We start from the raw sequence: 14,348 nt of genomic DNA on the forward strand, positions 1-14,348 counted from the left end.
ATATTCTTCCACCGTTTGTGAATAGCGATCACGCTGTTTTGTCATTCGCGTTTAGAACTAGGGGCGTGATATATGATCTAGTTACACCCCACCCAAATGTATGGAGAGCTAACATATCAGCTATTCAGCAATGAGCTGCTAAGACATTGGTCTGTAGATACTAGCTTATCAGTTGAAGAAGCATGGTCTGTATTTAAAGGTAGGTTAAGTATAGATACGACCTCGTTCATACTGTACCTGGTACCGCGATGACCGAATAACAGTCCACCACGGATAACTAAACCAGTCAGGAAACTCCTTAGAAGAAGGAAAATGCACCGGATTATGTTCATCTCTACTAGCTTAGAACAATACAGATCCAGTTATTGTAAGGTTAGAAATGCCTGTAAAGCGTTATTACGTAAGACTAGACAACTATATGAAAAACAATTGGTTAGGGGTTGTAGATATAGACCGAAACGGTTATTCTCGCATATAAAAAGGCAGACTCAGAGAAGCGATGGAATTCCATCACTTTGATACAAGGGACTCCGTTAATCTTGGCGAGAAACGACACCTAAAAAGCTGAAGCTTTATCAGAATATTTCAGTAAAGTATTTTTCTATCAGTAATGAAGAACAGTCAACGATTCATTGTGATTGTAGCGGCTAGTTGACGGACCCTGTAGTCATTGAGAAAGGTACTGTCTTAAAGCTACTTCAGCATTTCAAACCCTATAAGTATAGTGGTCCTGATGATATTCATCCTAGGATTATGAAAGCCATATAAGATGTAATTGCTGAACCTTTGGCGATACTGTTCGACATGTTTCTGTAGCAGTCCAGACTGTCCAGAGACTGGAAAGACGCTATAATAAGTCCAGTGTATAAGGCTGGGAGTAGGGATTTAGTTAGTAACTATAGACCCGTTAGCTTAACTAGTGCAAGCGAAGGGTAGGCTGCGGCAAAAAACCGGAATATTCCTGTAGATGTGATCTTCATAGATCTAAGTAGGGCGAAAGATTATAGGGTGTTATGGTTTATTCGTAGGTCTTTCCAGTACTTAGATGTGAAATGTTTGGACTGTTATACCCGATTTATGTGTGACCACATTTGGAACATGGGACTCAAGCAGCGAGTCCTTGTCTTAATTATGAGGCAGATATGCTGGAAAGAGTTCAACGATAAGGCACTAATATGGTAAAAGGTCCATCTGGCCTATCTTATGAAGACAGATTGCGACACTTCAACTTATTTCCGTTATCTTACCGTAAAATACAGGGTCATCTAATATTGGCTTATCATATCCTGAACGATGACCCTGGTTTTATCTTTTGCTTCCGTCTAGGATGGAACATTTGAGAGGACATTCGAAGAAAGTTCAAACACCGAGATCAAATCGTTTACGTCTGGAATTTCGTTTCTCGCACCGAGTAGTTAATTACTGGAACTCTCTACCGGAACACGTAACATCAGCACCTTCCGTGGATATATTCAAAACGAGATTGGACCTTCACAGTATTACAAATTTCAAGGATTAATATAGGTCGATAGACCTCCTATCCTTATTATTGAAGACTGAAGGCTAATCGCACTCATACCGACTTGGATCTAGTAAACTATAGTTCACGTAACCAAATGAACGAAATACGAGTTGGTTTTAAGAAACGTAATAAATGTAAATAAGTAGTCGATCTATGAAAATGGACTAGGACGTTGATGCTTTTTAAAACACATCGTTGACCATTTTTGTAGGTCACATGTGCATTTGCCGCTTTACTTGAGAGCCGCTCATAGAATGGTTTACTTGCTTGTGAAAGTATAGCCTACACATACTTATATCGATTAAGAATTGATGGATATTTCGCAAGCACACGGTGGAGATGTTGTCAATATCGCAAATTACTTGCTAAATGATTTAAAGGTTCCAGTCGTGCATCGTATTCATTATTTGTTTACAGAATAGCTATCAGATCTGGGAAGAGCTAATTTCAAAATGTACCAAATTCCATTCAGCTTTAAAGTAAAATTTCTTATTTTTAAGCATACCTTCCAGAGTTGCGACTCAGGCGTCATCTGCATTTTTGGATACATTTCAAAAAGTGGCGGATCTGGCTACAAAGACGCTTGGAGGCAGCAAAGAAATCGGTGCATGTCTGACCCGTTATTGTATGCGTCAAAAAAGCCTAGAATCCAAAGTAAAATCCATGGGAAAGTAAGCATGGTTCAGCCCGTCATGTATTTATCTTTATCCAAATGCTCTTTTGGTGTGGAAAAATTAGTTTATAGCATTGTACATTTAAACTTATGTTTACTATTTACAGCCCTGATTTGCCAGAAATGTTTTTCTATCATGGCCTGAGGTTCTTGGTTTAAATCCCAGTGATTCCTTAATCTCGATGGTATGGTTGCACGTTATGGAACTTTAGTCAATGCTTAATATGATTGTTTTAGTAGTAGGATTGTAGAGATTGTCTTCCAGTCTAACTATTTTCAAAACGCCGTGGTCTGTCAATCCGTACCATTTTACTACATACCTCCTGATAATATGCTGCAAATTTTCTTTGCACGGACAAACACTCATAAGTAGATATTTGCTCACTCTTCAAATTATTAGGTTTATCTATTTTTGGCCGGTAAATTGACCTCTTTCCAGGGACTGATTAAATTAAATTACTGGTCTAGAAACAATTAATAGGGACATCTAATCGGTGGATAAGGTTGTGCACGTGCTTAACGTGTATATCAGTACATAGAACGGTAATATTCCGGTATAGGCTGCAGCTCTTCCGAGCATAATACAAGCACAGTCTACAAATGAACGTGTGTGTTTCCAGACAAAATTTCTGACTCATTGACCTTGGACTATTTTACTCTGCCGCATACAAAGGATATGCAATCACTGAGTTTCTTTTTTTAACCTTTTGCCTTAATAGAAATTTGTGTTACAGTTGGACCGTAGGACGATAGCGTTATTATTCTTACATACCTATCATATTTTTCTCTAATCTTCCGTATTTTAGTCATCTGGTCACTAGTCTTGCCAACCCTCTCAATTCGAAAGTAGATGAGTGGAAACGTAATCTGTGTCAATTAGAAAAAGACCGAACTCGTCAAACTAAAAGAGTGCGTGCGGAATTAAAGAAAGCCCTTTCTGAAGCACAAAAGTGGGAGAAGAAGGCCGCTAAAGTTGGTGTTACTGGTGGTAGTGGTGTGGGACCCGGTGTAGGCCATGGTATTATACCTCCTCCAAAATACATATGCTCCAATTCTGAATCAAATGCAATTAGTTTACAAACTGCTAAGGCTGCACGTGAAGTCGGAATCAAGAAGGAATTAGTTGAAAATACAGAGAAATCTGCGATGCGTTTATTGCTACTTGAGGAACGAAGCCGGTTTTGTTTTTTCGTCTCTTGCCTTCTTCCAATTCTTGTAAGTGGAATTCCAACGATCTAGAGTCAGTAGTGACAATATTTATGTTGTTTTGCAATGTTCATGTTATTTTGTCCGTGAATAACTCAGTCTCAATCGCGACATTCTCTGACCGATAAATGAAAGAAAATGTAAATCTAGACGGTTGGTCGATTAGAACGTATATTTTCATTCATACATTTATAAATAAAGTTAGAAATATAGAATAATATTGGATTTTAACAATTACTATCGCTAAACATTTGGATTGTGTTTAAAATATGTAGGTGTTTGAAGAATACTAACAAGGAATATTATACTAATGCAGGCTTATTCCGAGTTTTCCTAAGATAATAAGGAAGAATTAAACCATCTCCAGAACGGTCGTCTTACATGTTTATGTTTGCTTTAAGTATTAACCAATGCATAACTTAAATACGTACGAATAATGCTTCTGTTTTAATTTTCCTGTTTGCTTTTGTATACTTAAGCACAAATTTCTCATAGTCCTGTTTCAAATGACTGAACAAGATAACTGACTGATGAATATTTGTATCAAGTTGTGATTAGTAGCTGGTGTGTATACCTCTTCCTGTTTATCATCATCTAAATTAAGTAATGCTTTTTGTTGAGAAATATTGAAAACTATATTTTACTGTACGTAATAGATTTACTTGGAAATTATGGGTATTATTTCTGTTAGTTTAATGTTTTGCTGGTTGTATGAGATGGGTGTACTTCTCAGAACAATTTCGTCTTGTAAGTAGGTAAAAATACAAGCTAGTAATAGTTTACAAGCCTCCCTGCTAAGCTACAAACTACACTTCTCGATAGCGTTAATACTACTCATATGTCATAGCGTTAGCGAATGGAAAGGTTAGCGTAATGTACCAGGGTTTTTTATAAAACATAAGAAAATGTGAAACTTTTTATGAAAGTGCAGCGGTCAGTTTTCAAATATCAATTGTTAAATTTTTCGTTGATATCTCACAATTTAAAAGTGTCACTTTATTTTTGCCTTAGGAGTGTCAATCAAGCATGTTACATGAAATAGCCACTATGGATGAACTTATTAAGACCCTAACAAAAGAAACTGAGTTTCCAGATCAGTTGGTTGAGGACGTAGAGTCTATTGTACTGAGGATGGGACGACGTGATTTTTCTGCTTCTTCTCGAGGTAGCAGTAAAATCATGTCAGTCTTCGTACCAGATAGTGGAGATAAGATGAACAATATAAATGAAGTTTTAGGAGGTTTGCTCATGACTAACGGTAATCGAAGCTATGTCAATTCAAGCGATACGGAGTCTGGTCGTCACGGTGCCGACATGATGTCACCATATCAAATTTGTCGTGACTTAGAAACGGTCGGCCGATGCAATTCTGTATGTGACAGTGCTGATATTTCTCTATGTGGAGCCAGTTCACATAGTGGCAGTGGGGGAAGTAATTGTCCATCCCTTTTGTCCCCCGCACGTGGTAATGTCGCTCATTTGGGTAGTCGTGAATCAAGTCTTATTTCCGTGGATAGTGCAGCCTCAGGAAGTGGCAATGCAAATTCTACATATTCTATTGGAACTTCAAATACAAACATACCACATTCTGATCCTGTAAGTCTTTAAGTGATTGTGTTTTTTCAGTAACTACTTTCTTGGTTAATGAGATATTTGCACTTGGAATTTACTGTTTTAGTTGTTTTAAGCAAAGTTAGCAAATAATACGCTTTGTAATTAGTTTGGTAAATCTATCGATAACTTTGTAACCATGTAAAAAAACCTACTGATTGCGTTATGACTATGGAGTTTTATAGTTTTGGTTTTCAGTCAGGTATATTCCTAACACTTATCAACAATTTCATCGCAAATAACTTTAAAGACTCACTAACCTGGAATAGACAGTGAATTATTGTAACCTACTTGTCAATCTCTAGTTCGTATGCTTCGCTTTGAGTCATGTGTATTAGTTTGTGAAATTTCCCAACTCCTCAAACTGAGTTAGGTTTGATGGGGTCTGAACCTTCAGTCTTATGACTGACAGTTCAAACCTTGCTTCAGCTGATAAAGTTTAAGAAACCGAGTAGCACAGAAAGATTTATATTCTTAGTTCAATGAAATTCATTTAATTTCGTATATGAGTTTGCACATAGTAGCTGGTTGATATTGGTTTCGAATGAAAAATGCTATCCGGAAATCTTAGACCTCAAATCTAGTTTATTTCAATGTGTAACACCTTTTTGTCTAGCATAATCAATGACATTTTTGGAAATAACCTTCCAGACGTCGTTTTTTGAAAATTGCATTCTCTTCACTTGTATACCTATTTCATAAATTGCCTGACTACTGTTCGCAGCTTTTGTCTGCATTCATTTAAAAAATGTGCTATTGAAAAAAACAGTCTGGATTAGCTGCTTTATGTATGATCGTAGTATGCAAACTATCTAACTATAGTGAACACAAATAAGACCATGTAAATACTTTCTTCATTGCCTAGAACTTTTCAATCTACCAAATCGGCCGGTGTTTACACTAAAGTCAACAAAAAATGTAGAATTTGAAAATGAAAAAATAAGTATTTTTGCATTTTGTAAATACATCTATGTATATGTATATTCGTGATGTTCACTGTAAAAAGTTATGGTCACTTTTTATTAAGAGACAAAACATTTTTTAACGCTTGTGTCGGGAATGATGGATGTTTTAAAAATGAGAAATTCCTTTATTTTATTCTAAAACTCTTCACCGTTGTTTTCATGTGGCACATAATTCAATTCAATGCTACTGTACTGGTAATACATGAATGCGTCTTGACTGTTTAGTGATTCAATTAAATTGATTATTATTTTCTCTCAAACTAATTAGTTGTAACAGAAACTTCCTACCAGTGCTCCCAATATATATATATATATATATATATATATATATATATATAGACAGTTGTTCTCTAGGTTACAGTAATAAAGCCTTCAAGCAAAATAAATTTTAAAAAAACCCATTGCATTACTGAATAAATTTTAAAGGTCATTCAAAGCAGAAGGTTTCTTTTGAAGCGACCTCTTTCTAATCTTCTATTGACACATTTGTTAAGCCACCATAAATGTAATTGTACAGCTTTATTAAATGAACTAGATCTGGTTTTAGTTAGGATTTATGTTGGTTAACAATATCGTATTATATTGCAAAGTGTGCTGAAATCGAGGCGAAAACTTCGTTAATTGGAATTACCATTACTGGTTACTACGCAACGCTCAATCTTTACGCGGTGGCTTAGTAGTTAAGACGTCCTACTTCATTTCGTCCAGTCGGGTAGTATCATTAGCCTTTACACTTAAAGTACCACTCACATCCAAGTACTTAGTAAGTGAATTATTCAAGAAAAGTATGTGTTGAATTTCATAAAAGTTTGTATACTGTACATATCGTATCAATTATACTCTATCCTAATTAATAAGAGATGATGATAATATTTATGGAAGGAGTAAAGGGAATTTCACATAACTTTGTAACAAACTAATTTCAACAGTTTCTTAGGATTATATAATGTCTTTTTTCTTCTTTTCGAGAACATCTTAACTATTGTTTGCAAAATGCTGTTATTTACATTGTTAACTAAGAAGTAATATCAAGGCTCTTCATTGAAATAATTCCCACGACAATTCAAAAATCCGCTGTCTGTATGCACGCTAATCGGTAGTTACTTAGATTTAATAAGTAAAATTCGGGTATTGTAAAGATATTTTTTCACTATTATCTGAGGACATTGATCTACTATTACCACCACTGATGCTATCATTACTACTACTAGGATTAATAGTAATAGTAATGATAAATAATACCATTATTTCACACAACATACGAATGACCTTAAAATGTAATATTTTTTGTTTTTTTTTGCAATAAACTGTTAGCTAATTTCTTTATAATAAAGAACTTATGGTCTGGTAATTCGTCTAACGTTGAGAAGTCATTACTTTATGCTCTGTATAATTTTTGAATTATTTTTATCGTTAAAAAAATACAGTTTTAGGGCTGTATCCATTTATACTTTTTACTGAACTATTTTAACCAACGTATACTTGAGTTGTTGGCCTATGTTTTTCTGCTTCAAGCGTATTACAGTCAACCAAAGCGCTGAAAGTTTTGGTATATATATATGTTTAAATAACAAGGACGATTATGTATTACAAGTTGTATTTTAATAACAAATGATTATTTGTGTTCATCAGTCTTTAGCTTATCACTCGAATACATTACTTTAATGGTTAAGAGTATCTTTGAATGGAGCACTCCATACATAGAGCGTATAAGTGGGTATTTACATCGTTGTAACTCATTAGGGTATGCATTTGACGTTCATCAATTTGACTATCTACTACCTATCAAGGTTTTCATTGTAACATACTGTCATCAGAGTTAACACAATAATTACTGTTCATAGCACTGCTCATGAGGGTAAACATGAGTTGTTGTATTATTATAATTACTAACAGTTCTCTGTGAATAAGTTTACTTTTTGCATGTTTACTGGTCAATTAAAATAATTCACTGCAGTTAATTTTACAACGAAATCATTTTTGATAAATTGGTAAAATTTTAATGGTAGCTGATATTTTTTACTTTATTATTATTATTATCACTATTACGGCTTTGTAAGAATTTTCGTCTGAATTTTAACGAAAAGTTTCACAATGGTTTTTATGGATTTTTAGTTTATTTAAATTGTCTGCGTACATATAAACCACTCTGAATAATATGTGATATAGAATAACTAACCGTTTGTGTGTATACAGTCTTTCAAACTCACCTGTGATTGATGCTTTTTACCATGTAAAATGTACAATTTCATTATGTATTTATACGTTGTCAATCAGTATATGTGTATTTCATACATTCTTCAAATTACTTATAAGTTTGTCACAGTTCTTAATATCTATCAGTTTATCATTTGTATTCTATGATAATAACATGTACTATAGAACTTTCAATAAGAATAATTATTTCTGGATTGAAGAAAGCATGACAGTATAGTTGCCAATGTAAATTAATATTAGTGGCACAACAGTTTTTATGAGATGAGAACTAAATTGTCAGCTGTGACAAGAACAATTGTAATCGAAGGTTGATAAGTTAGACGGCAAACAAGCAAGCAAACAATGTAGTAAACAAAGACACTGTAAGTTATAATGCATAACTTCAAATTGATATGATTCTTTTATAATTCAGTGGCCATCTAAAAATATGTTCTTTACGCTACAACACTATTCGTAAGTTCGAGACTCATGAGCAACAACCACTTTTGATCTAGAACAAGAAGGAACGCTTGTTTTGTTTGCACTGATCAATAAATATCTCTGTTGATGAATTACAAAGTTAATGTAATCTTGTGTATGTGTAATTGAATCTCATGGGTCCATGTAATAAGTCAAGCTTAACATCGAAAAGCTTCTAAAAACAGACATTTTGATTGAATTAAAAGTTTCGTAAGCTGTCATCGTACGGTTTCGCTTATTTACTTTGGTCTTACGATGACTTATACACGTTTTCTTTTATTTTCTACAAAGAAATCGTTTGATTGAAGTCGAAGACATCAGTAATTTACTCTACTCTTGCATTGAGATATTTGTTTAAAATACACTTATTTCTCTTGTAAACTATTTAATTGATTTTTATTGAATTCTCTCAGGTCAGTTCATAGCCGTGATGTCAATAGGTTCTATATATGTAAATTAAATTTTCATTGAAGCGATTGTTTTCAAATATTATTTTGTTGTTGATGGAAGAACCTGATTTTTATGAATATTCAAACTGAATTCTCCTGTGCTAGTCTTTACCTTATAAAGTTTCATTGACAATACCTTCTGGTCTCATTCATCCATCAAAATTAAGGCATAAAGTCACCGAATTTTGTGTATGTCATTTGTTCAAACTATGTTAGGTCCTTCTCATTTATTGTGATTTATGGGGGTTCTTACTTCATCGTTACTGATGATATTCAAAAAATACAACTTCATACAATTAATAGGAAATATTGAACCAGTTAAACAAGTTGTATTCAAATCTCAGTGCAGATGTTGAAACTGGGATTTAGGCACATCCAACTGATAAGTTAAAAATGGGACGAAACCCATGTCTTGAATTCGAAAACATGAGTTCTTTGCTTAAAATAATATTAGTGTACTCTACGTTATCACAAACTTATGCCACATAGGTTTTTTACGTTTACCAATAAAGTAATGATATAGTTTGTATCTTCGTCTAGATAATCTAGGAAAAAAATCAGTCATTATGATAACGGTGTAGCTCTTTGTGACAAATAAAACATAAAACATTAGAATTTCTGAACACTTCGATCGTTCACTTGTATCTTGTCATCGATATATCGTTTTTGTGTCTATGCAGTAGTAGTTACATTTTAGCCTGTTGTATTATCTTCGTTAGTCAGTCATCTACAACGTAGGACCAGGGACATATATGCATTGGTCCAAGTTTCCATACCTCATTAGCACGACAAGATGAACACCAAATTCATAGAAGCCATTACTTCAATAGTAGTAATATATAAAACAATATTGTATATAAGGATATGATGCAGGGAGAAAGAATTAATTCCTAGAAAGAAAAGGTATAAAGTAATCTCATGGTTTAAAGTAAGACAAAGAGTTTATACACCTACGCCATTGTGGTCGGTTCTGAGTCATGTCACCCAGAGTTTCCAACCACTGGTTACGGTAGACGCACGGACCCCAACCAAGTAGTCTGCATCTACTAACATGGCTCAAACCAGAAGTTAGTGACCTTATGGACTGATGCCACATTTTGGTTTGTCTGCCCTTAACTTTCTTCCGTCGGTCGCCAGCACTAGTCAGCATTGCACCCTGGGGTAATCGGTGGTCGGGCAGGCGTTACATGTGACCTGACCATCTCAGTCGATGAAAATTCATAACCTCATCAACTGATTTGCCATCATTCTCTAATACCCTGAGTCTAACCTCCCCATTACTTACCCGGTGATCCCTTTACCTTTTTCAACTGTGTATTTTATCCTAGCTGTTTGTTGATTGTTCACTAGAATAAATGTAGGATTCCATAAGACACATCGTGGTCTGGACGATAGAAAAAAGTCATACCATTTAATCGGAAAGCTTTTGAAAGTCTAGGTTTTAACTGATATCTTCCACTAATATTGAAGGTTTGTAAAAACTGTCTAACTAAAAGAGAGTTGACATCACATACTCTAATACTAACCAAAAAAAATCTGGGAAAAATAAGGGGCACTGAATATGTTTCTCTTCTAGTTTGGTAACCCTCAACACTGCGGATCCAGAGCATGGATCTTCAGTTCTCATGAAAATAATATCTCATACATCTAATAATCATCCCGACTGTTAAATTCATTTTAGATAGTGGGGTTGACAGCTTTAGGTGATTATCTGTTCGTTATCCGGTCATGACTTCACTTGCTAAGATTTTGACAGCCATATAGTACGGTAGGTCTTCGTACAAGAACTGTATCCTGTGGAACAGCTCACAAACTTTTCAAGGGTACCTGGCTTGTGTTTGTTTATAGTTGTCTTCCATTATTATCTTAATGAAGAAGTAATTGTTTTTAGAATTTATTCAACTCATTAATCATATACAGCTTCACTCACGAGGCACTGACTTGCATCTGCTGAAAAAATTGGATCGAAGTACAATTCTAAAAACCATTGGTTGAAGTTCAAAAGCCTAAACGGTTGACATATAACTCTGTTTTAAATAGTAAACATCATTTCCTAAGAAACTTTTCCAATGAGTCGCCTATTACATCTTATTTGCTAATATAAATTGTTTAAAATTAAATGAATTCAAGTGCATTGGTTGTATGGTGGTATTTTGATGTCAGAATAAGTCATACGTGAAGGTTATATTATAATAGCTAATCTATTCCCATCCCTAATACTGCCCATATTAGTTATGGGATTGTACAAAGCGACTTAGGCTCAAAAAATGTTTATGCAAAACTATGCAAATTATCCATTTCATTGTTGACTATTGTTCTTTTATCTTGTTTTCTTGCTTGCATTTCGTATCAGCTTTACATTTAAACTATACACAACTAACATACCTCTTTCCTATATGATAAACATAACGTTTTTTGTGAGGTAAATACAAAAAGTACATGAATAATTAGTTCAAGTTGATATATTTGACAAACTAGTGGAGAGATTTACGTGTTTGCCGAAAATATGAGAGCAGATATCCAGCTGTAATTAAGTAAGCTAGTGTATTGTGTCTCTTTGGTGTGGTTAAATCACTGGGCTTTTAATCAAGAAGTCACAGATTTGAAACTCGTTTGATATACTTCAGTTTATAGACAGACAGATATTTGCGTGTTCCCCTTCGCACTTAAAACTAAGTATATAGAATCTTTTCAATAATTTAGTTACAGTGAATAAATGATTATTTTAAAGCTCTTGGTTAAAACCACTCACATCCTATAAACTTCAAGATCTCGGGGAAAGATTGACGCCTTATTCCATACTGATCAAAATCTAAAATAGGTAGACAATGTGTCGTACATTTCCCAGCTGCATTATGGACTAAATTATACAAGTTATAATAGCTTAGGATGTAATTTCTGGGTTTTACCGTAAGTGTCGGGACGAAGGTAATTATCGCTCTTCAGTTTCAATAAGTTTCATGTTTTTTTTTTGTAATTTTTAATCATTCATTCAATCTTAATTTTCTTCTGTCTCTCGTTTATCATGTGCACGCTATCGGAAATTTTATCCTTCTCAGAATCTACATGACATTTATTGAGTTAAACAGCACTCACAATACTATTTCTTGTTAAAGTCATTAAATTATTTCCCAATTAGACAGTACTCATTTATGTGCTAACTAGACGGTGGTAAAAGTATAATATACTGACGGCCTTGAGTTGACCAATCAGAATCAAGATAGCTCATCATGTATTTCGCGCGAAATCTAAGGTGGGGTAACTTGGATGATCATAGTAACTGAATGAAAATTGACAATAATCAATCCTTAAAATTCTCGGAATCATTGAAAATATCCATTGTGCAACCGAAATGAGGATTTAAGATGGTGCTTAACTTACATATCAAAACATACCTGCTCCTAAGATAAATCGTTGGTAAAGTGCTTAATATGACTCAATGAATAGTCAAGTGTTTAATAAATCTATATAATATGCTCCCTTTCCAACCCTTCCTCTAAATTTCAACCCTGTCTCCCAAGTTTGTAAGCATAAGGGTGACAATTCATTGAATTATAACTGATGTCAGTTCATGTTGAAAATCCCAACCTTCATTTGTAAACACAACTCAAAACTCCAACATTACTCTTAATACCTAACTCAAACCTTTCTAAATTATAATCCATGTTATATAACGATGAAAACTCAGAATACTACCCGACTCCTAATACGTAAAACTAGCCTTTTTCCTTTACTACAAAGAATGGTTCGGCATGTAAGGGTAAAATATTGAGATAACAAGCTGCTATTGTACTGTTATTTTGTTGGTTGTTATTGTCTGTTGTTTTGTGACTATGTCGCGTTTTTTCAGTGATCCATTTCGGTCAATATAATGAAGAGTATCACTGTAAGAGATGTTTAGATTGAGAAAAATGCTTTTTATTTGTGATCAACAATCAAGGTGAATAACTTATTAGTTGGAAGACCAGTAAGATTATTCAAACTAATCTGTTTTACTCTTTTAATCGTAATTGTACTGTATATGGATACCTCCATGAAAGTGCTTTTAGAAGGAAATGAAGTTAACTGGTTCATTTTCAGTGAACAATGTGTTATCGTCTACTTTTCAACATTAAATAATTCATTATTAATTATTTTGATAGTTTAAATCACGAACCGATCCCAGCTAGACCACTCTCAAAAACCTGGAAGCACTGGACGACCGTTTCTTCCCAGTGTGGGACTTAGCAGTTTGGATTCACGACCTCACACGCGAATACCTGATCTCTAGACTACTCGGCCGGAACCCAACAGTGTTAGTGTCTAACTCCAATCAATCCACGATATTTCACAGCCCTCATCCATTGTCTACGGTGGATAAATGTCTCGCATCCGGCAGTGCTCACTAGTGATGCACTGTTGAGGAGTCCCATGCTAGGACGAAATGGTTGTCTGCTACTTCTAGATTTTCATTCGTGGTCTAACTAAGATGAGTTTTTCATTTGAACTTTGAAAATTCTAGTCTCTACAAATTCGCTTGTGCTAATTGCTTTACTACTAATTTTTATGAGTGCTATCTATTTTAATTTTAGGGAGAATCGCAATTTAAAACTTTATGTCGACCAGGTCACTATCGAGCTGCAAGTAATGGAGATAATGATTTTCCAAAAAATTATTTGAAAAATGGTTTTCATCATGATAAAATCGATTCTTATATGGTAGCTAAATCTATGATTGCTTTCAGTGCACAATCTCAATTAACTGATAGTAATAATAATGATAATAATATCACTACGAATGGTCAAGACTATGCACTAAAAAGAGATGATGATAATGGAGTCGAAAATATAAAAAGGACTGACAATGAAAGTAAACTGGAAATGAGCACTGATGATGATGATGATGACGATGATGAGAATCATGATGATAGTAACGATGATGATGGTGGTGAGTATGTTGAAGTAGGCAGTGATTCTGGCAATGCTCTTGCGTATTTATCAAATAATCCTACATCTCCTTCCTTATCTAATTCTGCTAATCAACATTTTCTATTGGAAAACTATCCATCGGATACTACTACTACCACTACTACTACTGCTGCTGGTACTACTGGTAATCCTCCAATTCCAAATAGTGGTCGTCATACAATAAGTTCTGCTTATGAACGAGGAGGTCATGCTCCTGCGCGGGCTTCTATAACTGCTCTGTCTTTCAATCCACCCGGTAAGTTGTTTTACGCAATACACAAACACTACTTATTCCGAGCT

The 14,348-nt window shown here is 34.5% G+C and overlaps 1 protein-coding gene across 1 annotated transcript in view; it reads left to right on the forward strand.

Annotated features, from left to right (window-relative positions):
- The first annotated feature begins 1,722 nt into the window (after nucleotides 1-1,722).
- Nucleotides 1,723-14,348, forward strand: part of MTSS1_1 (Metastasis suppressor protein 1) — a 39,646-nt gene continuing 27,020 nt past the window's right edge. The window contains exons 1-6 of the mRNA XM_051212244.1: nucleotides 1,723-1,902; nucleotides 1,940-2,001; nucleotides 2,035-2,193; nucleotides 3,002-3,410; nucleotides 4,413-4,997; nucleotides 13,674-14,304. Of these exons, the coding sequence (XP_051072400.1) occupies nucleotides 1,834-1,902; nucleotides 1,940-2,001; nucleotides 2,035-2,193; nucleotides 3,002-3,410; nucleotides 4,413-4,997; nucleotides 13,674-14,304 (1,915 nt within the window). The 5' untranslated portion in view covers nucleotides 1,723-1,833. The remainder of the gene's footprint in view (nucleotides 1,903-1,939; nucleotides 2,002-2,034; nucleotides 2,194-3,001; nucleotides 3,411-4,412; nucleotides 4,998-13,673; nucleotides 14,305-14,348) is intronic.

Source organism: Schistosoma haematobium, chromosome ZW, assembly GCF_000699445.3.
Source record: "Schistosoma haematobium chromosome ZW, whole genome shotgun sequence".
Classification (NCBI taxonomy): Eukaryota; Metazoa; Platyhelminthes; class Trematoda; order Strigeidida; family Schistosomatidae; genus Schistosoma; species Schistosoma haematobium.